The sequence below is a fragment of the Perognathus longimembris genome, chromosome 4 (genome assembly GCF_023159225.1).
Source record: "Perognathus longimembris pacificus isolate PPM17 chromosome 4, ASM2315922v1, whole genome shotgun sequence".
Lineage (NCBI taxonomy): Eukaryota > Metazoa > Chordata > Mammalia > Rodentia > Heteromyidae > Perognathus > Perognathus longimembris.
In genome coordinates this window covers 68,002,989-68,029,199 of record NC_063164.1, presented here as the reverse complement: position 1 = coordinate 68,029,199, position 26,211 = coordinate 68,002,989, and the positions used below count along the sequence as shown (strand labels likewise).

Genomic DNA, 26,211 nt, shown 5'->3' with positions numbered 1-26,211 from the left:
GAGAATGGTACTGTGGGAGATGTAGAAGAAATATTTATCAAGTGAGGGACTTGGAGTAGGAAAGCACAAGAGATGTTCTTGAACTTTTGGCACTGCCTGAGTGATGGGTGCTTTGCTGGGGAGACTGGGTGATGCCTTGGACATAAATCATCTTTATGTTCAAGAATTTGTAGGATTTATATTGTATGGGCAGTTAGAAATGTGACTGGTGGCCCCTCTCTAAAGATTTTTGAAGTTGAATTATTACTGTGAGATTAGAGTATTCTTGTTTTTGTGACACATCAAGGAGTTAGTCACTTAAAAATTATATATACAATTATTCCCTTTGACATCCATGTGAGTAAAATAACTTTGATGGTTGAAGCTGAACAGAAAGATAGCAGCAGCATTAATGTGTTTAAAGCCAAACCTGGACGATGTGCATGCACAGGTGAAAGTCTATGTGATGGGTGGCCTTTTCCACGTTTGGGACATGAGGGCTGAAAGCTAAGTAACAGGATGAGGGAAAAGAATGTCGTGAACAAGAAAGTTAATCAAAATACCCGCCAAGGAAGATTTCCCAAGCTTACTACTTGTCTTGGGTGGGCTTTGCTGTAGAGATCCCATGGGATTCTTGAGGTGATCCAGCAGAGGGATGATTGATACACGTGGGTTGCAATGAAACCTTCAGTGGTGCTAGTGTAATTGTATTTATTTAACTTGTAATTTGGTAACATGTCTTCTTGATGAGTTGATGGTTTTATTTTTAGACTTTTTATTAATTTAATTTTAGAGTATTATTAAGGCCCCCAAAGTTTTCTGTTTCCTACTGTAATGAAGTTAAGAACTGGCTTTTATCCATTTGAATTGACAGCATATAAAATGGACATCAGACCACTGATGATTGGGAGTAAGAAGCAGATGTGAAAATTGTACAATTTGGAATTGCAGAAAGGGAAAGTAAAACATCATTGGCTAGATTCTAGTCTTCTATAACACATTACCATGGACGGTTTAAGAAATTAGTGTTATCTTATAGCTTTTAAATTGAAATTGGGAGACAAGTTTTGCCTCACTGAAAGAAATCAAAGTCTCTCCTTTCCTTTCTCTAAGCTCTGGAATCCTTGGTTTCTCTTGGTCAGTTTTTAGAGTCTTTGCCTTGTGGTCCTTTTGCTTCACCTTCAAAGCCAGCATTGGAGGAAGTCGTAGTCACATCTCACCACTTTGATGCCTCTTTTCCCCACTTTTTATTATTGTAAAATATATACAACATGAAAGACACATACTGTAAAATTTACCAGTCAGGTACTGGTGGGCTCATGCCTGTAATCCTAGCTACTTTGGAGACTGAGAGCTGAGGATGGAGCAAAGCCAATTTACCACTAGAAAACTGGAAGTGGAGCTGTGGCTCAAAGTGGTAGAGTACTAGCCTTGAGCAAAAGATCTCAGGAATAGTGCCCATGCCCTGAGTTCAAGCCCCATGAACCACCAAAATACCAGTTTGAATGTACAATGTACAGTCACATTAAGCTAATTCATAGTATTGTGCAACTACCATTTTGTTTTCCCATATTTTCAACACCCCCAAACAAATTTTCTATCAATGATTCCTATTATTAGTATTTTACCAGCCAATGGAAATTATCCTAAGAATCTTCAGAAGGTAGGTGGGGCTGTGTTTCTGAGAAGGGTGTGGAGGAGAATTAGACCAGGATTTTGGGGTTATAGAACAGGTGAAAAGATTCAGCTTTAGGACAAGCAAGACAGAGCACCTTCTTTTATGGCTTGATTATGGTAGAATGTGTGGCCCTCTAATATGTTGAAGATAGTTGAGTCTCATATCTTCATTTATTAAAATGCTTTTGCTCTATAGGATTCTGTGGAAGGAAGCCAAAATAACCCCTCCTCTTCATTTTGACTCAGTTTTACTTGCACCTATAAGCCTAGTACTTGCATGTGCCTTTCTTCCATGTGTGGTTATCTCCCATGGAGGTGTTTCCTGGCTACTTGAGCATGACTTTGTGTGTAAATGCACATCAGAGTTTACAATATTCTCATAAAGACGCAGCTCTTGGCACAGCGATAGGCAGACTGTAAAGCAAAGAGTTGTGTGAATTCCAGAGCATGTCAAGGAATCAGATATCAATCCTCTAATGAAAATCAGATATGAGGGTTGAAAGAAATGGAATGAATGATTATCCCCTTTGTGTTTGAAAGCAATAGCATCTGGATTCCAGGAGATGGCATGATGACCAGATGGGGTGTGTAGTTTTGGCCTCTGCCTGGTTATTGATTCACTTGAGCTAGCAATTCAGAGGGTAGTAAGTAGATGAACTGCAGGGAAACCTTCCCTCTGTCAAGGTATCATAGCTGTGCCCTTCTGTTCTGTGGACGAGATTGGCTCCTACCGTCCACATTTCTGGTGGTTGGACCTGTAATTACAGACACATAATGCAAATATAAATCCAATAAATTATTGTTCATTCCTACTTGTAAAAGATAGTAAATATGTGACTAGTTTAAAACAAAATTCATAGGAAGTTTGACAAAGTGTTTACTGGTAATACAAATTTGTAATTTTTTAGAGGTTTGTAAACTAACGAAATGAGTTCTAGGAAGAGGAAGCCCCATGTCAAGGAGGAAAAGGGAAGTTAGGGGCAAGTGTTTATGCTTCTCATGGGAAAAGACAACTATGTAGTCATCTTAAAAGTATAGGGTGATGACAGTGCATATGTTCCTTAAAATGTACATAGAGTAATTAATAATATCTGATAACTTTTGACTATTAACTGCAAATTGGTTTTATTTTACAAGCACTATCTGGTGTGAGTTTCTCCATTGTGTGTCTTACATGCAGTGTATATACACTCAGACACATTTAAGTACGAAAACAGTAGACATGTTGGCTGGATTCTTTAAAACAACAACAATAACTTAGCTTTATTGTCAGATGCTATTAGCTTATTCCTGTAATCCAACTTATCTGGCCGAGTGTTAGGAGGAGTGTGGTTCAAGTCAAGCCTGGACATAAATGTCTCTGAGACCACTTCTATACTAACTGACACCAGTCATCACGCTATGTGATAGGCTGAGATCTGGAGGAGTACAGTTCCAGAAAAGCCTGGGCAAAAAAGTTGGTGCAATTCCATCTTTGTAGCAAGTTGACTTTCATCTCAGCAGTGACAGGAAATATAAGATAATGTGGCTCATGATGCAGGAGTGGCCAGGCAAAATGTGAAACCCTGTCTCAGAATAACTCATGGAAAATAGGGTAAGAGGCTTGACTGGTGGTAAGGTATTTGCCTAATAAGTGCAAGGCCCTGGTTCAAACTCCCATACTCTCTCTTACCCAATAGCTTTATTGAAGTAAAATTAACAAGTAAAATTTATATACATTGAATGTTATAATTTAGTATTTTCATATACATAACCACTAAAATTATAGTTTGCCTCACATAGTTACTATCTCCTCCTTTTTTTCCCCCCTCTTTGGTGATAAAATGGATTGAACTCACCTCTTCCATTTTGTGATGTGTGCTTATGTGTACATACTTAAGATCTCTTTCAGCAGATTTTCAATATACAGAATAATGTGCTAACTATAGTTACTGTAGTGCACATTAGATCTGGACCTTGCTCTGCCTAACTGAAACCTTGACTGGCGTCTCTTGTCCCCATTGGCCTGGATTTTGGCTCTACCATTTTGGCTCTACCAGGTACATAAACCTGGACAAATGTCTTCACCTTCTTGAATCTGGTTATCTAGAAAAGACAGTATGGGATTAAACTATCACAAGCTTGGCTTCTAGCACTGCATTTTTTTTTTTTTTACTATATAAAAGTTAGAGACGAGTCTGGTCTGGAGTTGTAGCTCATTGGTAAGAGCACCTACCTACCTTGCCAAGTGTAGGACCCTGAGTTCAAAGCCCAGTACCAACAAGAACAAAAAAGTTACAAGCTGGATGCTAGTGGCTCACACCTGTAAATTCTAGCCGCTCCGGAGGCTGAGACCTGAGGATCGTGGTTCGAAACCAGCACGGGCAGGAAACTTTGTGAGACTCTTACCTCCAATAAACTAGTCAAAAAAAACCTGGAAGCGGCACTGTGGCTCAAGTGCTAGCCTTGAGCACAGAGAGGCTCTGAGATCAAGCCCCAGGAACAGCGGCCCCTCTCTTCCCCCCCCCCCCCAAAAAAGGTATAATGAGGTCCCATGCATTTCATTCAAGAACGAATAAGTAAATGAAAGAAAAGAGAACAAGAAAGCCTTTTAAGAAAATAGTGAACCTAAGATTGCAAATGGGAGATTAAAGATATGCTTCATTCTACTGAAAGGACAACTTTCCAGTCAGATTTTATTTTGTAGTTGTAACTAGATTAGGGAGAAATTCATTTTTTTCCCTTTGTGGGCTCTACTGGCTTCACTGAGTGCCATTAATTATCCTTGATGATTAAATAAAAATAGCAGTTAAAAGGAAAGATGACTGACTCATGTAGTTCACTTTGGGGAACTATTTGGCTGTCTTTCTGAGTCCTATGCCAGGAAAGAAGCTGAATATATTTTAGTAGCATTCACTAAGCTACAAAGATATTAAAATTTAAGATACCAGGTAGTTTCTTGGCCCATGAATATAGGTCATGGAGGGAGATAGCTTTTAAGAAAGTTGATGCAAAGGGTAGGCCATGTGCTATGTTGGCAATCATCATGTTGCCCCCATCTGTTTCTTACCTGATTTCCCATTATTGCAAAAGCAATGGAGTGAGAATGAAGAGGAATTTTCTATATGGGTTGTTCCCCATCCTTCACCCCAAGATCAGGACTTGAACTCAGTATCTGTTGCGTTTACTCATTGGCCAGCTCTTTACCACCTGAACCATGCATGCCTCCAGTGCCTACCTGGGGAGTTTTGAAGACACTTAAAAAAACTTGTTGTTCTTTGACATTTGCTTGCTAATCACCCATTCTCTTCTGCTTTATTCTGTGTGCCTCACAGCCCTATGCCTGGTTCTTTATTTACACTTTATTCTGTATAGCCTACCTGTAGTCATACTTTTCTCCCTCCCTTCCTCTTTACCCAAAATAATGAAAATAAATGGGATAATATGTTATACTGAGAATTCTGCATGTGCTTACTTTTGCCCCACTTAATTCTTTTGAAACTCAGAGGCAGGGAAGCACCACCATCATTCTTAGCATTCTCATCACCATCCTCACTCTCATTGCTACCACCACGAACATCTCCATTTCACAGGGGACTGAAGCTGATATTTAGCTCAGGTAACTTATTCAGGGTCCAAATATTCAAAACAATTTTGTGTCATTGGCTGTCTATCCTTGCTGCCTCCCCACGATCCAGGCTCAATTCATAGTATCCTACTTTATACCCAGTAACCCATTCTCCCCTGAGATTCTGTCCTCTTAACACAGTGTCTTCTGTCTTGCTTCACTGATTCTTGTTGAAGCCTGAGTTCACAACACATTTTTTCCATCACCACCTTGATTTGGCCTTGTCAGGTCCTGTCCAACCTAGTCACCATTTTCTTTGGTTCTACTTTATGTATATTTTTTAAATATTCAGAAGCTTTATGTAAAATATTACTGTTTTCTCTGAAAATGTAAGTAGCCTAAATATTAGCATGCATTTGCACTTTTACATGGGAAGGATTATATTTTTACTGTGTAGAATTGTCAACTTCAGGCAGTCATTCTAGAAGCTTCAGTTTCACAGGAAGAAGATGATCAGACCTTTGTTTTGATCATAACTTGTCACCTACCATACATGGAAAAGCTACTAAACTTTTTCCTGTAGCTTCATTCTCTGCTTAGTGGAAATTATAATACTTACTTGTCTGGATTATAAATGGATTAAATTGGATAATGCATGCCAAGAGCCTAAGAGCTTGAGACATGTCAGATCATCAACAAAGAGTACATCTTGTTGGTTTTGATGCTTTTCTTTGATTCTTATCTGCTACTGGCCTTCAGTTATTAATTACATTCACTGGCTTTTTGAGTACTTAGTTTACTTTTTTAGTCCAGTTGTATGCATCATCATGCCCAAGTGATAGTGTTAGGGTTAGAATCCAGATAGCTTGCTCTGTTACAGAGCCCATCTGATAACCTCTTTATACCTTCTCTACTGTTTAACTTCATTATTTTTGCTACTGTCCGGTCATCTAGGTGTTGGATAAAGTCCATCACATTTTATTACAGCACAATTAATGGTTCTAGGATTTGTTATTTAATGGGTGTAAGGTTGCAAGTTCTAGAGAATGATTATACAACATTGAAAATGGTTAAAAGAGTAAGAATTTATGTTTTCTACTTCAGTTAAAAGATTTGTGGGTGGTAATGGTTTTGAATTCAGGGCTTTTCACTTGCTATGCCCTTAACCCTTTTTGCTTTAGTTGTTTTTCAGATAGGTCTCCTGTTGCATAGGACTAGCCTTGGACTGTGATCTTTCTACCTCTGCTTCCCTTGTAACTGGGGTTACAGCTGTTAATTCACCGAGCTCAGCTTAGCTAGCACTCAACCGCTTGAGCCACAGCACTACTTCCTGCCTTTTCTGTTTATGTGCTACTGAGGATTCAAACTCAGGACTTGATGCATGCTAGGCAAGCACTCTACCACTAAGCCACATTCCTAGCTCTGTCACTAACTTTTTGCCTAGGTTGACTTCAAACTTTAATCCTCTTATTGCCACCTCCCATGTATTTTTTTCCCATTAAAGTTATGGCTCATTTCTTTTGTGTTCCTATAAAACTTTTATATCTCTGTTATTTAAGAGCTCCAAAAGATTGTCCAAACTCTTTCTCTTAGACATGATTTTCTCTGTTTCCATAAGTAATACTACCTTTAAAGTCCACATTCTTTTTTGTTTCCCAAAGGTGGTTACATAATAGAAATTTCCTGTTATAATAGGTGCTGGGTTAATTGTGAGATTATAATGACAAAGGAGTATTACATAAGATGTATTTGGTACTGTCTACTTTCCCTTCTGAGTATCTGCATTTTACTGTAGGCTTCACAATATGAGCTCTGAGATTCTAGGGGGAAGGAGGATTGCTTTACAGGTACATAGCACCATGAACCCGGGCCAAGAATGATAGAAAGCTCAAGTATTTGGTTTTGAATGAGTTGGGCTCTTTCATTCAGCTTTGTTGTATGTGATAATTAAACTTCAGATTATGGACTATTGTAGATTCTTTTAACTATAACCAGTTGCTTCATGACATACTCAGTAATTTGGATTTTTTAAATTATTATTTACCTAGTAGTTATATCTTCTGTTTTCAGAAGGTTGTAAGATAAAAGAAGCAATGTAAAATCATGCAGATAAGCATAAAATTAGAAGTGAGACTACAAATGCAATTCTATTTTGGGGCAGATCAATTATTACTATTAATCCCAGTCTGAATATACTGGCAACAAAGGTTAGGTTTTGTGGTTTATTACATGCAGCAAAATAGTTCTGTATGCCATCTAATCATCACTGAAGGAGGATGTTTTTATAAAATTCAGAACCGGTTTTTAGTGTAGAGATGACTTGTAGCTCAAATATAAGCCCCAAATCATTGAAGATAATTCAGGCTGACTGAATTACTTAATTTTTTTTTTTTTTATTCAACAAAGTGCATAATGCCTATTGACTGCCATGAGGCTGCTTGACATTGTTGACTGACAGTAAGGCAACAGCTTTAAAAAATTGTTCTTGAAGTACTTAGTCCAGTGAGGAATTTGGGTGGGCAAGCATTAGGGGGAAGTGCCATAGATATAATAGAGGCACACTTATAGTAGTGGTAGAGTCCCATGACATGGTATTCTTGGGGAAAGTTCTAATGACAGGTGGTACCCAAGCTGATGCTTAAAGTTTTCCTGGTTGAGAAAGAAGGGAAAGGGACATTACTTCCAGAAAGAATATTCTTGGATAATCTAATTTATTGTAGTAAGGAACTTTTATCATCTAGAAAACAGATACTCTCCATTCAGCTTTTCAACTCACATGTGTGTGTCTTCAGAAGGCCTTTGGCAGGGCCTCACATGCAGTAACTTCACAAGTAAATCCATTCAGATGCCTACAGTGCAGATGTGCTGGCACAACATGGTCAATGCCTAGTAAATGCTAGATTGACTGATGCATGAAAGAAAGGAAATATACATCTGCTTATTAAATGGCAGATAAAATGAGATAATAAGACATGCAAGAGCCTACTGTAGTGATTGGCACATTGTTGAAGTCCAGGCATGCTGGTTTTTGTTCCTATAAAATTTTGTTCTATTCATATTGTAAGAGAGTAATAAAGACTCAGGAGGGAAAATTCATTTAACTTATTTAAATAATTTTAATGTTCCTCCTTGCTGGGTAATCACACCCAGGGTTACTAACCTGAAGGTCAATACCAGTTTAAGAGGAAAATGTTTGTCTCTGGGGTATAATGACAGACTAGGTTATTTAATAGTGAAGAATTTTGGCCTCCTCAGAAAGGTATCCAAAGTTCTCCTTTGTCTTACCCCAGCGTGATTGTTTACCTTTATTAAATTATAATAACTAATAAGTATAATTAGGTATTATCCATTCTAGTTTTAAGTGGCTATTCCATAGAAAGAAGCCCTATGAAAACATTTTTCTCACTTCACATAGTTCTGTATCTGAGAAATCTTAGCATTACTTAAGTTCATACTCTTCAAATTCCGTTGCTAACTTGAGAGAAAAGTTAAATATTTTGAAGTCAGTGGGTTATGAATTCTACAGTGTGATAAGTAATTTTCAGGTTAGTAGGTAGTATGGAAATTTAAGGCATACAGTTTGAGGGAACATGCTTGGGTTAAATCTATAAAAATCTTCCAATCTGGTTCTCTGCTATTAAGTTAGACTAGTTTACTCACCCCTGTCTACTAAATTTGATTTTCTTATGACAGAAATCATATCTATGCTAAAGAGAGTTTTATTCTCAGTAAGCCAAATCCTTCAGAGAGCTGGAGGTCTGAACGTTAACAGCTCAGGACTTTTTTTTTCCATTTGAATACCCGCAGGAAGCATTGCTCTGTTTATGAATAGGTATGATTTGAACTGTTGAGGTTGAGATAGATAAGATAATTAATAGACAACATTTGTGGATTGACTAGCTTGTTTAGAGCATGGGAACTTTGGAGAGGCATGAAAACATCTGGATTTTTTTTTCTGGAGTTTTCTTTATCTACTGTGATCTATCAAAGACTTTACCTCATATCTAAGTCAAGGTTCCTAAAGTGTGTGTGATTGGCTATTTATCGCATTGGACTCATAACACATGAATGTTCCTGGTCAAACAATACTATAGAAGATGTGTTGTGTCAAAGAGGGAGTTTATATTAATGCTGATATTTAGATCAAGTATTTAACTTGGCTTACCTCAAGCGTAGCTTATATACCAACCTAGCTTAACAAAATTAAGATTGATTTCTAATATTAATATGTTCTATAAGAATACTGTCATCTCTTAGAGAAGACAGAAAACTTAGTCATATCATCATCATTTTTTTAAAACCTGTTCTTTCATTCAGGGTTGTTGATCAAAGCAATAAAAGCAGATCAGTGCTTCTGGTCATTGAGGTTTCTTTTAGTGTTTATTCTGTCTGCTATGGTTTCGGTACTTTATAAAGAACTTAGAGTGATATGCCTCTGAGCAACCACTCCTGACTTTTTCATTGAGTCCAAAAGGAGTCTGCTGTGCAGTGAGGAAGTAGAAGGACCACCACTGCTGAAATCCAAGTCTTAATTGTTTCAGACAGACCATCTTAGTCTCAGGTGGACAATAGAACTTCCCTCCCCCATTAATTGAATCAGATAGTAGTAACTGAAAGGCCAAAGGAGTCTGGTAGAATTAATTCTGAGTTACCATGGATATGATAGATATTTTTTTTCTTTTTTACAGAATGCTATGAACCTACCTCCTGACAAAGCCAGGTTGCTGCGGCAGTATGACAATGAGAAAAAATGGGAACTGATTTGTGATCAGGTAAGAATCCTTTCCTTATAAGGAAAGAAATAAGAAAACCTCATTTCCCCCTTTTATCAGGATTTTCCTGGGAGTTGCTTGGGTTTCTGTTTTGTGAATCCTTTACCTTCCTGTGTTTTTACCACTGAAGTAGGAGCCTGAAAGTCATTCTTTTCACTTTACATTATTTTCCATTCTCTCAGTTTTTAATTAGCATAAATTATTAGCATATATTAGCTATAAGGAGGGAGATTTCATTGTGACATTTCTCTTTATTTATACAATGTAGTCTATTCAATCTCATCTCCTCTCATCATTCTCCCTTCCCTTCCCCATACTCTCAGTTTTTCAAAAACTATTTTGTGGTTCAATTTTTTTTTTTTTTTTTTTTTTTGGCCATTCCTGGGGCTTGGATTCAGGGCCTGAGCACAGTACTGTCCCTGGCTTCTTTTTTGCTCAAGGCTAGCACTCTGCCACTTGAGCCACAGCGCCTCTTCTGGCCGTTTTTTCTGTATATGTGGTGCTGGGGAATTGAACCCAGGGCCTCATGTATACGAGACAAGCACTCTTGCCACTAGGCCATACCCCCAGCCCCTTGTGGTTCAACTTTTAAGTGGGCAACCAAATTCAGATGATGTGTGTTTCTGTTTGCTTTCCACAGCAATTTATTCTGTTTGAATGACATAGGCTCTCTAATTTAATTGTCATTCCTATTTATGTAAATTGATATATATCCACACAAGAAGGTGAATTGTTTATAAAACAAGTTTGGTAGCTGATAAAGCAATTTCTGATTTTACTCACTTGTCAGCTGGTCTTATTTTCCTATTAACTCACAACAGACCCTGACTTGGGATACAAAATGTGAAGTTAATCTTCTAGCTTTAAGCCTTTGATGTTCACTATATGACTTGAAGTATCTTTCTACATTTGTTTTTCAAAACAGTATATGATTGTATACACATACACACTTTTGCACGTTCACACTTACCGGTGATCATCCTTTTAAATGTTTTGTTCTATTCATTGTAACTGGTAGAAATTTTGGCATTTAGTGGCAGGGCTCAGCATAGGCTAGTGTGTCATCCTAAGAAGTATTACTTTCTAAAGTAGAATGTGAAGTACCCCTTGTAAAGTTGTTTTCCTGCAGTTCTTTAACAAACAAAAGCTGTATTGGAGTGGCGATAAAAATCATCCTCTTTTCTTTACGTTATATGCCAGAGCATGGAGAATTGGCTACTTTACCTGTTCCCCTCATTCTGAGCATCACTGTTCCATAGGCTAGAAGCTCCACACAGATGCTATTCCATCTGCTCTAAGGTGTTGTGTTGATTTGTTCATGATAGATAAGGAGTGAGCAGATTAAAGAGCTTTATGTTTAAATCTTCAGAGACATTGAAGTGTCTCCATTTGATGTAAGGAAGAAATTGAGACTTCAGAGATTAAATCTCTTACTAAGGACACAGTGCTGTAAGTGGTAAAGTGGAGAATGTGCAATTGTGTAATCTAACTCATAGCCACCATCTCTGCTGAGCTCCTCATAAAGTGCCAATGTATGAGTGATATATCAAGAGAAAGAAAAAGGAAGTGTGTTCTCCTGTCTTGCATTGTTATTCTTTCCTAAGAGGGTAAGTAGGGAGTTGATGTTTGAATCCTGAGCCTACCTAACCACATTTTTGCTTTGATGAGCTATCAGTTTTGGTTAGCCATTCATCATTGTGAAGATTGCAGCCAGCAAAAATTACTTTTGTCATATATGAGTAGCCCAGGGGTATGTTGGACATGTGACAATCACTTGAGCTATATACTGTTTTCAAAGAACAGATTAAAAACCAGAAGTTAAAAGCATTCATAATATTCCATTCACATGACATTAATGTTAATCGTGTCTGTTATATACATGAATTTGTCTTGTACATGTTTGGCTCTAACCTGGATCAGTTCATGATATCTAACTTGTGAGCACTTAATCTATTGCTTGCAATTATTCCTTTTGTATGAAATATCTAGAATAGGAAGATCTGTAGAGCCAGACTATAGATTAGGAGTTGCTAGCATACTAGATGGGGCCATGAGGAACTACTGAGGGCACGAATTTTTTTTCTCCACGATGGAAAGCTTTTGGGATTATGTAGTGGTGATAATTACATAACTTTATGGTTATACTAAAATTTTTACACTTTTTTAAAAAACTGTGGATTTTATAGAGTGGATATTATATTTTAGCTTCAAAAACAGTATATTTCTGTGATAATAAGGGGTAGGGAAGAAAAACATGAAAGGAACTTAAGAAAAGTAATGTGATTCTTTTGTGCATCTTTTGTGGATCTCATTTGGAGCAAAGTAAATAAGACTTTCTGAGGAAAACTGTGTATATTTGATTAGTGAGTGAGAGGATTCCAAGAAATAATTGTTTGATTTTAGCTTTGTGATTATATAAGAATCTCTACTTTTAGGAAATTTATGCTGATGTGAGGATGAAATGGTAGGACTGAGGTTTGCTTTAAAATACCTAAAAGAAAAAAACAAAAATGGGACAAACAAGTAAAATATGACAAATTTCAGTAATTTCTCCCTGTTGGAGGTCCACAGTGTATACTTGTGTTTGACAATTCATTAAAGCATATAAAACTTAATAAGTATATTTGCTAATGGTACTCATTTTTCTTCCTGGAAACATGTAATTAACATACTTCATATACTTTGAGTCTTTGAGATTATATATGTAAAGTGTATAAAATAATACTTGTCTTGTGCTACTGGGCGAGGGCTCACATGTTAACTCTTACCACCAGGATGGTTTTGGGTTTCAGTTTGTCCTCAAAAGATTCAAGGATGTGTATTGTATTGGATCTATCCTTCTCTGTTAGCAAGCAGTAGTGTCAGTACATCTTTGTTTGATACTGCCAGGAAAATCTAGCTATAGATGTTTCATTTTAAGAAAATACCAAGGCAAACCTTAGTTGTAAGACCTTTAAAAATGACTGTGGGGTGTTATCTTTAAAATCGAGCATAAGGAGATATTTCTGGTCCATTTTGCTTTGTGCAAAAATACTAGTTTTATTTTTTTAAATAATAGTGTAACTGGGTGCTAGTGGCTCATGCCTGTAATCCTAGTTACTCCAGAGGCTGAGATATGAGGATCACAGTTCAAAGCCAGGCTGAGCAGGAAAATCCATGAGATTCTTATCTCTAGTTAACCACTCAACTGGAAGTGGCGCTGTGGCTCAAAGTGGTAGAGTACTGGTCTTGAGCAAAAGACCTCGGTGTCAGTAGTACCCTGGCCCTGAGTTCAAGCCCCACCTGTTGGAGAATAGGAGAACCTGTAGAGAAATTATTTCAGGCTTCATTTCCTTGAAAAGTTACTATGTGGACATTATGAATCATGGAATTGATCATAGCTCTCCTCATTTTTCTTGGCTGATAGAGCACCTGGAGTTAAGTTTGTGGTCTGCCCTGACCAATGATATAGTATTTTAATGATACATGTTTTATTTATTTACCAACTTCATCTGTGGCTTCATCTATTCCTTTCTGTCTGTGGTTATTCTCAAGGATTTCCTCAATGAGAAAAATCTTGTATGAAGTTGTAAATCTTTGTAAGTCATCTTCCTCCTTCCCTCCCTCATTCATTTATCAATCAATCAATCAATCAATCAATCAATGTGTGCTAGTCCTGTGGCTTGAACTCAGGGCTCGGGCCACTTCTGGCTTTTTTGGTAGTTAATTGGAGATCTCATGTATGTTGCTGCCCTGGGCTGGCTTCAAACTGTGATCCTCAGATCTCAGCCTCCTGAATAGGTAGGATTACAGGTGTGAGCCATTGGCACATGTCTGTAATTCATCTTTTTTGAGCAAACTGAATATAAAATAATTTATTAGCCATGCTGGTAAGTAAAAGTTATACTTTCTCAAGATGCACCTTGGCTTAATTTTGAGTGTTTTATTTTGAACTTTTTTCTGGATTCTAGAAAGTGGATTCTGTTGCCATGAGGACATCAATTTCAGGACTCTCTGGGGACATGAAGGAAAATTTAATAACAACATGAGATGATAGTGTGAGAGTAGAAAGTTGAAAAATTAGGTTCCTTTGATAATTGCAAATAAAATCCCCAAAGCTGCCGAGCAGTAAGAGGATTCTTTCCATGGTATTCATGCTTATGGGAAGAAAACCAACATGTCACTCATGCATCAGTTTTTATCGTAGGCCCTGTGCTATGTCTTTTGACTTTGGGGGCCTTGTCTGTTTCTGACAAATTTAGAACTATTAGAACAGTGATTACTATGGGCAAATGCCATTTTGGGCGAGCTCTGGGGATCCTGAATGAACTTAGACCTCTAGATCATTGTGTATGTCAGGGTTCCTAGAGATTATTATTTCAAACATTTATTTTTTTTTAATTGGAAAGTTTAAGACATTTTTGCTCCTCACTACCCCCACACCTACCATTGAGTTGGGACATATGAAGTAAAAGTCCATCTACCTTTCCTATGAGTTCCTCAGTCACCTTATTTCAGAGGTGATTTTAGATCCAAGTTCTTAGCACACATGATTAGGTCACTGTTAAGGCCACTACAGAGCGAGACTGAGAATACCTGTTTCCAAGGCTATTATTCAGTGTTACACTGGAGGCCTGGAAAAAAGAAGATGGTAGGGAAAGGCATCCAAGTTTCACTCTGGTTTTTCAGGTGGCTGGAATGTATGTAGTCAGAGGAGAGCTTGGTTTACAAGTGAATCTTTGCTGGAGCTGGCTAAGGAACTCAAGGACATTTGAGATGACTGACACTGATTGGGTAGAAACTACATGTATAATGCAGTCCAGATTGCAGTGACACATCTAAGCTGAATTAGGAAGGCACACTCTGAGTCTGGTGGTATTATTTCTATTTTTCTGGGATGTTTGTGGCATGGACCAATTTTGCCTTCTTGTCTTCTGCAAGGGGCCAGAGTGAGAGTGAGAGATGGAAATCTCATCTTTATTCACGTGTACAGAGTGATATGGGAGGAGATTGTGAACAAAAGATGAGTGTGAAGACATGAGAGGAAATTATCCTCAGTCTAATCTTCCTGTGTTAAGCACTTCAGAGAAATCAAATCACAACTTTCAGGGCTTGGCACGAGTCCTCAGGAAGAGCTCACTGCTTCTCAGCCAGGGCTGAGTCAGGCTAGTGGATACTCTTTTATGCTGAGACTGCATTACTATGAAAATTGATCACTTTGCTGTTTTTTTTTTTTTTTTTTTTTTTAGCCCAAATGACCTATACCATGAGAGTGGATTTAATCAATGAAAATATTAGCTATGAGCAGTTGTGGGGTAGTGGTGCTGGCAGTGTATTTTAGTGGCAGACTCAGTGCTCAGCAACTGTTATAACACAGCAAACAAGAAAAAATATATAGATAGCTATGTAATTAAACCCTTTTCTTGTTTCTTAATACTGTTTGTTTCAAAGGAAAAGCAAATACTTACTGGATAACTTTTATCAATAGTTAAGCTAATTTGCCACTGAAATAAAAGTTTCTAAGAAATTAAAAGTCCCATTATTTGCAAAAGAGAAAATTAAAGCAAATACATATTTGATCTCTCCCTTCTTCCCTCTATATTATTTGGAGTTTAAACTTAGAAGCATTGTATCACTTGAGCCATACCCAGCCCTGATTTTTTTAAGTGTTTCTTTTTATGAGCCACTTATAGCTCTGTCAATAAGTAGATAGATATTGTTGGCTATTGATTATCTAGACTCTGATGACCCAAAGGAAATAATGAATGAAGGCCTGTTCTGGAGCATCAGGGGTAATGAAGGAATGTAGAAATGACCAGGGGGGGGGGGGAGGGAGGAGGGGGGTGGGTTTCATTGCCTACTCCAGTGTTAGTGGTTTGAGCAAGCATGTGGGGTGGAGAGAGAGTAGGGAAGAAGTTAAAGGATACCAGCAGAAGTTCCCCTGCCCCCTTGCTCCCAGACTCCAGACTTAATCTGCCTTCAGCGCCTACCCCCAAGTTCCTGGCTTTGATTCTACATTTAGCCAAACTCACTTTGTTCTTTTCTTACCCCCAGCTGTTGGGACAGAAAACACCAATTCCTCTCCCTGCCTTTGTACTGTCTGGCTAACTGCATTTTTACTTTAATATTGTTTGATGTTAAATCGTTTACATTTTTACTGTATTTTGATAATTCTGTGGTATGTTGAAATGTTATTTAATTCTTATCCATCATTGTTTCTTTTGTAATCTATCTATTTAATTCTTTTCAAATTCCGGCTTTCAGCCCTTACAGTTTTTCTTTTATTATTCTGATGTCTGTCCTTGCTTCTTCATAATCTTCTTCCATTTGGAACTTTGTTTTTTCACTTATTTTTTAAAGCATTCAATATGTGTTTTAAAAAATGAGAATCTTCTCTCCTCTGTGCATGTGTGCACGTGTGTGCATGCACAAATACACAGAGTACCACGATTACAATGAATGACAGTTCCTTACTATTTTCTATGACAACATTCATCTTTTCCAGTTTTTTTTTTAAATTAGTGATATACAGATATTTTATTAATCCTTAGATGGGTGTAGCTTTTCAATTTTTTCACTTTTTTTTAGGGGGAGAGGTCAGAGGGCATGATACTGGGTCTTGTTGTTTTTTTTGGCCAGCCCTGGGCCTTGGACTCAGGACCTGAGCACTGTCCCTGGCTTCCTTTTGCTCAAGGCTAGCACTCTGCCACTTGAGCCACAGCGCCACTTCTGGCCGTTTTCTGTATATGTGGTGCTGGGGAATCGAACCCAGGGCCTCATGTATACGAGGCAAGCTCTCTTGCCACTAGGCCATATCCCCAGCCACCATCTTTTCCAGTTTTAAGATGAGGTTTGTTCAAATGAGAATGTAGCATAGGCCCTGTCATATGTTCATCTAGATGGTGTGTTCCTTAGGTCTCAGTCTGAAACAGTCTTTTGTTCATAATATATGTATAAAGAAGAAACTAGACAAGTTAAGTCCTTTCATATAAGAAGTTTTCACTTTCTGACTTTAACCCATTGTTTGCACAGAGTAACATTTAGGTTCTTGGATTTCCTGTTACCTAGAGTTAGCCTGAAGTCAAGATAGATGATGTTCCATCCTTGTCAAGAGTCTCATAAAGAGAAAAGTGATGTTAGTTTTTAACATTTGGTAAAGGTTGTTCAGTTCATCAGGTGGCAATCTGATTTACTTTATAATTGTATTTTTCCTTGTGCTGGACAGAAATCTTTGTATTGTTACTTTGGTATTATATATGTTAAGGTACCTATCAACTTTGTACTTAATGTATTTGTTTTTGAGACAGGGCTACCTTATGTAGTTCTGGTTGGCCTGGAACTTGATCTATACCTTAGGCTGTCCTTATACTTGAGATCTTTCTGCTTCAGGCTTCTCCCTATAAGGATAGCAGGTATGAACCCCATTATCTGGTTACCTAATGGATTTAAAACCGATTGATAGTCTTTGGTTGAATAGATTTCATTAGGAGTTGCAAAATGATGAGTTCCTAACTTCTTTTACCTTCTGCACTTAAGTAGCATTAAGCATTAAGTGGCCTTAAGTTAGAGCTTTCAACAAGGTTTTGTCTTAACAGTAGAATATTATAATTCTGGATTTACTTCCCAAAATATGCCTTTTCAAAGTAATGAGCTGGTTTAATGGGTCTCTACAGAGAGAACTGTGAGTTTCTTCTGACTTCTTTTGGGTTTCACAATGAATTCATGGATTTTCATCATTATTGTAAGTTCATTAATATGTATTGTTTGAAGCTTTATCATTACCCCTGAGAGTCTGTTTATGCTGGCTCCTCTATCTTTTAGATATCACCTTATCTGTCTTATCATTGTGTAGTACAAAAGATGATCTCACAGACTTGACTTGTCCTTTCCTTCCTAGACCTACACTATGCTGTTTTTCCAAGAAGCCCTATTCTTTTTACTGGGGGCAGGTTCTAGATACTCTGAGAGAGGCAGGTCTTTACAGCTTCTTGGCAAATTCAGTCTTCATTTTAAGTGTCTAGACTTTGAAAATATGTTTATAAGTTGAGCATTCAGACCGATATTTCCAGATCAATTTTATTATTAATTTAATATTTATTACTTTTCTTTATGTTGATATATGTAAATCCTATATGTCTTTTTCTATAAATTTCAAAATAGCAATGCCAGTATCATTGCTAAAACCCTGCTATCTAAAATTACTGAATGAGATAGGAGAAAATATTTGCCACCTGTTCATTAGATAGGGGATTAATAGCCAGAATATACCAAGAGCTCAAACTTAAGCAGCAAGAGAAAAAACAACCCAATTATAATAAATGAGCAAGTGAATTGGAAAGTTCTCAGAAGAAAAATGTGCCTGACAGATGCATGAAGAAATGTTCAGCATTCTTTTAATTCCTTTCTAGAAGCAAAAATTTAATGAAAATCGGCCAGTAGGATGTATAATCCATGGGACTGTGACTGAAATTTAAAATATAAAAAGTAAATGTTACATATTTTCATCATCTGATTCATCCTTTCAATATGACTTAACAGTATTTCTCTGCTTCCTCCTTTATATGTTTTGGAACAATTTCATGTCTCCTTTTGGATACTTAGCCCACTCAGCTGAGCTCTAGCTCAAAAGATCTTAACATGATCCTAGTACTATGTAAATTACTTTGACAACTTCTTGAATGACATCCATAACAGGTAATCTCTTTTGTCTGAAGCTTTTGTCTTTGCACCTTGCCTAGCTTTGCCAGTGGCACAGCCTCAGTAACCATATGAAATAGCTGTTCACTATCATTCACAAAGTAAGACCCTAGTCTGAAACTGTAGCCACAAGCATACAGCACCGTACAGTGTATAAGCATGTGCATATGTGTCCATTCTGTCTGCAAAATACTTTTGTGGAACGTTAGAGCCAAAGTTAGATCTGGAGTTGGAAGCTTCTTCTCTTGGTATGATTGCTCAAGAATGAGTATCTGCCAAGAAAATGGCTACTGCCATTCCAACATGCTGATCAGCATTAAAAAGCCGTTTGTTGAGAATCAGAGTAACTCCTCCTCTTACTCCTCCTCAAAGACAAGACCATTTTTATATCTGATCCCAATAGCTACTATTTTCCACAGGCTTCATAGCATATTCAACTTGAAAAACTCTTCTATCAGGTAGAGGCTGAGAGGTCATACATGGTGTCGATCAAGTTCAGCATGCTACAGATCAACCAGGACACAGGGCTTTCATATCTAAATTGCCTCTTTCACTACCCATGTTCAAAATTCTTAACTATAAAAGAGATGGAAATCAAAATTACACTATGATTCCATCTCACTCCAGTCAGAATAGCATCCATTACACACACACACACACACACACACACACACACACACACACACACACACACACAAAACCAACAAATGCTGGTGAAGATGTAGGGAAAATAAACCCCCTCCTACCATTGGTGGGATGTGTACTAGTTCAGCTACTATTGAAATCAGCACAGAGTTACTTCAAAAGACTAAAATTAGATATTCTTTATCACCCCACTATATTAATACTAGGTATACATTTGAAAAAGTATAAATCAGCATATAAGAAAGACACCTGTATACCCATGTTTGTTTTGTGCTGAGTATAATAGTCAAATGATAAATTCAGCCAAGATGCCCAAGAACATGTGAATGAGTAATGAAGAGGTCTGTCTGTCTGTCTGTCTGTCTGTCTGTCTCTCTCTCTCTCTCTCTCTCTCTCACACACACACACACACACACACACACACACACACACACACACACACCCCATGGAATATTACTCAGCCATAGAAAATGAATTCATATAATTTCCTGGAACTGGAGATCATCATGTTGAGACAAGCCAAACTCAAAAGGCCACATAACAGATGTTTTCACTCATTTGTATAAGCTAATGGACACATATGTAAATATGCATAAGCACATAAGGCATGATTCTAACTATGAAACTGTTTAGAGTGATGAAGTGGAGGGGAGATTGGGGAAATAATGATAGAATATAATTTTAAATACATTTAAAGGATGTGTAAAGATGGCATATAGAATTTCAATGAACTCTCTTGACTAGCAAAAGGTTGAGAGTGAGAAAAGATAAAGTGATTGTGCAATGAATATACACTGGAAAAAATTACCATAGCAAAATAAAACAGCCTCTATTGGAGGGGAGAGAATATCAACAGAGAGGAAAGCAAATGGAAAGATTGAAATGAGGATGAAAATGATTGTAGTAGTTTGTTTGCACATATGGAAATAGGATGATGAAACCTGTGTTAGAAGGCAGATTTGAGTGGGGTAAGAAGACTAGAGAAGAGTAAGTTCGATCAAGATATATTTTATGCATACATATAAAGCCACAGTGACCTCTCCCTTGCACAACTAATGTGTGCTAATTAAAAAATAACTCACAGAGAAACACGTGGCCCTTATGCAAGAACAGTGGCCAATCTTAGTCTTAAAGAGAAAAATTTCACCTGTCATATATTTGAGAATATATTCTGCAGGTTGGGCTGTGGAGCAGGAAGTACCCTTAGGCATGAAGGACAGAATATGAAAACCCCTGTGGTGAGAAAAAGGAACACATGAATTGGGGCCCAAGGGTCCTCACTGAGACATCAACCGAGCTTAAAGGCCACACTCTCATGGGATTTTTTCATTACACACAAAGATCTCACTGGTTTTAGTAAGAAATATTTTATCTGGTTTTTGTGCACTTCCAAATTGTTGGAGGCTTAAACATTTTCTTTCACAGTTCTGGAAACCTAAAGTCTGAATGGGCCTCGTTAATTCCATGAGATATAGAGGAGATCCTTCTTCACCAGTCCCAACCTCTACCTTCATTCTACTTCCTCCTTCCCTGTCTCTCTCCTCTCTTTCATTTATTCATTTTAATTAATTAATTGTGGCTTGCACTCAGCACAGGGCCTTGCACTTGCAGGCACACTACTGCTTGAGCCATACCTTTGGCCTTCTGCCTCAATCTTGACATGGTCCTTTTCTCTTGCTTTGTCTGTTTTTCTCTTTTCTTGTGTGAGGACACTTACTGGACTTAATGCCCGATTACATAATTAAACACTGTTTCCCAACTATGGCCATACTCACTGGTCAGGGCATGGACATATATTTTAGGGACTACTGTTAACCTCACTGTAAATGCCAGGATGAATAATGATCCATATAATAAGGGTTTTCATCCCTATCAGAATCCAAGTTGGATATTGTTTGATTGAAGGTATACAAGGCAAGCACTCTACCACTAGGCCATATTCCCAGCCCCTCCCCCCTCCCTTTTGTGATTGAAGGTAAAATTCTACATCATCAAGGTTACAGGTGAGGCTTTTTCCAAAATTTGCAGAACAACTTTGGGTAGCACACACCTGGAAGGTCATCTAAGCTAGATGGGAGTAGCCTGTGTCCTTTGCACTCTGATCTTGTTTAAACTAGATCTTGCTATAACTAGATCTGCAAGAAGAATGAGAAAGACTAAACAGTGGTGCAGAAAGGAGAAGAAAGTACTTGACAGCTGCTATAATTTTTACCATGTGGACCAATTTTGGTTGGTTCATGGTTTTAGGTAATTTTAAGTGTTTATTTATTTATTGAAGGGAAGTTAGTTGTATACATTAGGAAAGCAGAGGATAATTAATGTGCAAGGCTACAGATCTCAGTTTTCTCAAATCAAATAATCTCATGTAATAAGTACTCAAGAAATAGTTAGGAAAGGATGCTGGGTGGTTCCCAACATCAGTTTGTTGGATCTGAGTTTCAGCAGTGTGCCAAGATTGACCATAGGGCATGGTTATTTTTTTACCCTGTTAAAAAAGAAGAGGCATTTCATCACTTGGCCATCTTTAGTTTGAGATTTTGAAGGAACTCTTTATTTCTTTAAGCTCTCCAAACACAAGGAAAAGTTCCTTCCAACTTCTTTCCTAAAAGCTAGTTCCTCCAAGTGGTGCTGGCAAAACTGGCTCAACACATGCAACAAACTAAAACTAGATCCTTATATATCACCCTGCACCAAAATCAATTCCAAATGGATTAAAGACCTTGAAATCAAAACAGACACCCTGAAAACACTAAAGGAAGGAGTAGGAGAAACACTTGGGCTCCTTGGCGCAGGACGGAACTTCCTTAACAAAGACCCAGAAAGGCTACAAATCAAAGAAAGGTTGGACAAATGGGACTGCATCAAACTGCAGAGCGTCTGCACGGCAAAGGACATAGCTCGCAAGATAAACAGAAAGCCCACAGACTGGGAGAAGATCTTTACCAGACATTCAACAGACAAAGGCCTCATCTCTAAAATATATGCAGAACTAAAAAAAATTGCTTTTTTCCAAAACAAAACCGCAAAGAACCAATAGCCCCCTCATCAAGTGGGCTAAAGACTTGAAAAGAGACTTCTCTGATGAGGAAATGAGAATGGCCAAGAGACATATGAAAAAATGCTCTACATCACTGGCCATAAAAGAAATGCAAATCAAAACAACATTGAGATTCCATCTCACCCCAGTAAGAATGTCATATATCAAGAAAACTAACAATAACAATAGTTGGAGGGGATGTGGCCAAAAGGGAACCCTACTTCATTGTTGGTGGGAATGTAAACTGGTTCAGCCACTCTGGCAAGCAGTATGGAGATTCCTCAAAAGACTAAATATAGAACTCCCCTGTGACCCAGCAGCCCCACTTTTGGGTATCTATCCAAAAGACCACAAACAAAATCACAGTAATGCCACCAGCACAACAATGTTCATTGCAGCACAATTTGTCATAGCGAGAATCTGGAACCAGCCCGGATGCCCCTCAGTAGACGAATGGATCAGGAAAATGTGGTACATATACACAATGGAATTCTATGCCTCTATCAGAAAGAATGACATTGTCCCATTTGTAAGGAAATGGAAGGACTTGGAAAAATTATACTAAGTGAAGTGAGCCAGAGCCAAAGAAACATGGACTCTATGGTCTCCCTTATTGGGAATAATTAGTACAGGTTTAGGCAAGTCATAGCAGAGCATCACAAGGCCCCATAGCTATACCCTTATGAACACCTAAGATGATGCTAAGTGAAATGAACTCCATGTTATGGAAACAGTTGTAACTACTTTCAACGTCCTATGTGTATCTGTAGCTTCTATTATTGATGATGTTCTTGTATCACCTTCCTGTGGTTGTACCTACACTATCTCTGTAATCTTATCTGAGTATATCGGAAACCATGTATACTGGTATTGGAAGTAGGAAATTGAAAGGGAATACCAAATTTGAGAGACACAGGGTAAAAAAAGACAACTACAAAAGCAATACTTGCAAAACTGTTTGGTGTAAGTGAACTGAACACCTCTGGGGGGGGGGAAGGGGGAGGAGGGAGAGGGGTATGAGGGACAAGGTAACAAACTGTACAAGAAATGAATCCAGTGCCTAACGTATGAAACTGTAACCTTTCTGTACATCAGTTTGATAATAAAAGTTTGAAAAAAAAAAAGCTAGTTCCTCTCATTGGGTGTCATTTCAATCAGAGTCTTTTGTTCTAAAATCCTGGAGAAGCTATCACAGGAACAGGTGTTACTCTCTGCCTGTTGGCCCCTTTTCGGTTTGACATTCCTGAAGTCTTGGGAAATGGAGTTTGGACTTACAAATTAGTTTGCATCCTTCTTCCTGTGACTTTGCACAGCTTTTCTAGGAGTGAGAAAAGATGTTGTGATCTCCTTCATGGAATCTGGGTGAGAAGAGAGAGAAAGAGAAGTGACTGTAGAAAGGGAGGGGAGGTGGTAGCCTGGAGAAGAGATCTATGATTCCTTTTCATACACTACTTTTTTGATACAAAGGCTCTGTCACGAGTCCTGTTTGGCATCCATGGCAGAGCTAGATGCTGAGGACTTAAAAAGAAAGAAAAAGGCACCTGACACAGACCTACATTCTTGCCTGGAAATACAAATAGAATTATAGTGTCAAAGCTGGCTTAGAACCCTTGGTTATGGTTTGAAGGAAACTTTATCACATAAGCACCTTTTGTAAACTTGGGGGTCACTGTTAGAGTGTGTGGACAGTTGTATAACGTTTATCAGCAGGGGTTGCAGTGAAGTTGACCTCTCATACTATCTTTTAGGAAGCACTTGCTAAGCAAAGTTAGAGAACAGTTTCTACCAGGTCTCACAAGGACTTCTTTATTTTGACAATTGGACATTTAACTCATAATCTTTGCTATGGAAGGCTGGTTGGTTGTTTTGTTGTTTAACCTTTCAAAACAAAGTTGGGCTAGGCATGGTGTTTTTATATTCTGGACAATCGAAGTCCTGTTTGGAAAGTAGTTGCCTGTGCTTACATTTTCCAGTGTTTTAGAGTTTCTGACCTTACATTAAGATCTTTGACCCATGTTGATTTGATTTTTGTACAGAGTGAGAAATAAGGAGACTTGTCTTCTACAAACAGATACAACATAGTTGATTATTTGGCCTGTCTCTCGTGGATTTCTTTTTACTTAAGGCAAGTGAAACCAAGAACATATCATTACAAACTTAAAAAAAAAAAAAGAGCCAGGCTTAGCAGCAAATAAATACACATATTTACAATACGAATTCAATGCAATACAAATACATACAAAATAAATACAAATTTTGAGATACTCTTTTGTTTTCTTTTTTTTTTGCAATACTGGAGATTAGGCAAGTGTTCTATCACTTGAGTTAGCACTTTTTCACTTTTGTTTTGCTTTTAAGATAGGGTATTGCTACTCTTGCACTGACTGACTTCACACTTGTGAGCCTCCCACTTCTGCCTCCCAAATAGCTGGGATTAAGGCAAGCACTACCCATGCTCAACTGAGATACTGTTTTCAAGTAATCTTTACTGAGGTATAGTTTACAAAGAGTAAAGTTTTCCAATGGTGTTTTCTAAAGTAGCTAGACCACTGTTAAAAAGAAATGTACTCATTACCTGACATGTAAATGCAGCCCCTCTGTATATCACCTTTACAATTTGAAAAACATAAAACATTAAAAAACTAAAGTAGCTAGATCATGTTGCATTCCCATCAGCAATATCATATAGTCTTGTAGTTGTTTCAAATTTTCACCAATCATTATTATTGTCAATCAAATTTAAACCATTTTTTGGAACATGTAGTGGTAGTTCAAATTCTCATTTACCTAATTACTAGTAATACTGAACATTTAAAAATGTATTAGTTAGTCATTCATCTTCTTTGTCGATCCCTTTTATTTAAATCTTTTCTATCCTTTTCCCTTTTTCTTCCCTCCTCTTCACTTCCTTTTCTAGTTCCCTTTTTTTCTATTTCCTTTTCCCTTTCCTCCTCTTTCCTTTTGTGTTCCCTTTATCTCCACTTCTCTTTTCCTCCCCTTCTCTTCCATACTTCAACATTGGGGATTTGCCTCATAGAGTTGCACATGCTGGGTAAGTGCTCAACTGCTAAGTACACCCCCACTCCTCTTTTTGGTTATTAAAATTGGTTGCCTTAGGGGATTAATATCCAGAATAAACAGCTCAAAACTAAACTTCCAGAGCATCAGCTACTCAAATAATGAAAGGACAATAAACAAACTAAATAGCATTGAAATAAGTACAAATGACTAATACAGAAAATATTCAACATCACTAACCATAAAGAAAATGCAAATCAAAGTGACATTGGGGTTTTAACTCACTCTAATCAGAATGACCATGATAAGGTGAGGATGTGGAAAAAGGCATCTTAGTATACTGTTCATGGGAATGTAAACTAGCGCAATCAATATGGAATCAGTATGGATGTTGCTCAAAAAAACAACAACCCTACAAATAGAACTATTTGATTCATTGATACATTTTTGGGCATTTATCAAAAAAATTAAGTCTAAATGGGATAGAAACACCTGCACATCCATTTTGCAGCACTATTCACAATAGTCAGGCTCTATACAAACAGCCCAGACATCCTGCAACTGATAAATGGGTCAAGACAATGTAGTAAATATTATGGAATGGAATATTATTTATTCGTAAAGAAGAATGAAATTATGTTCTTTGCAGGGAAATGGAAGGAATTAGAGATCATGTTTAGCAAAGTAAACTAGGTTCAGAAGGATAGAAGTTGTATATTTTGCCACATATATATATATATATATATGCTATGCCTAAAAGACAAACATATGTAAATAAATACACAGGATGGGATCATATATATATATATATATATATATATATATATGAACACAGTGTTTGTAATTGTGCTGCTGTTTAA

General features: G+C 37.6%; 1 protein-coding gene and 1 pseudogene across 4 annotated transcripts in view; one reads left to right on the top strand and one right to left on the bottom strand.

The window, feature by feature from the left end:
- The window catches only part of Fmnl2 (formin like 2), a 279,290-nt gene that overhangs the window by 149,063 nt on the left and 104,016 nt on the right, over positions 1 to 26,211 (top strand). For all 4 annotated transcript variants that reach the window (XM_048345456.1, XM_048345458.1, XM_048345457.1 and 1 more), the window contains exon 2: positions 9,892 to 9,975. In XM_048345456.1, the coding sequence (XP_048201413.1) occupies positions 9,892 to 9,975 (84 nt within the window). The remainder of the gene's footprint in view (positions 1 to 9,891; positions 9,976 to 26,211) is intronic.
- On the bottom strand, positions 18,446 to 19,324 carry LOC125350666 (annotated as a pseudogene).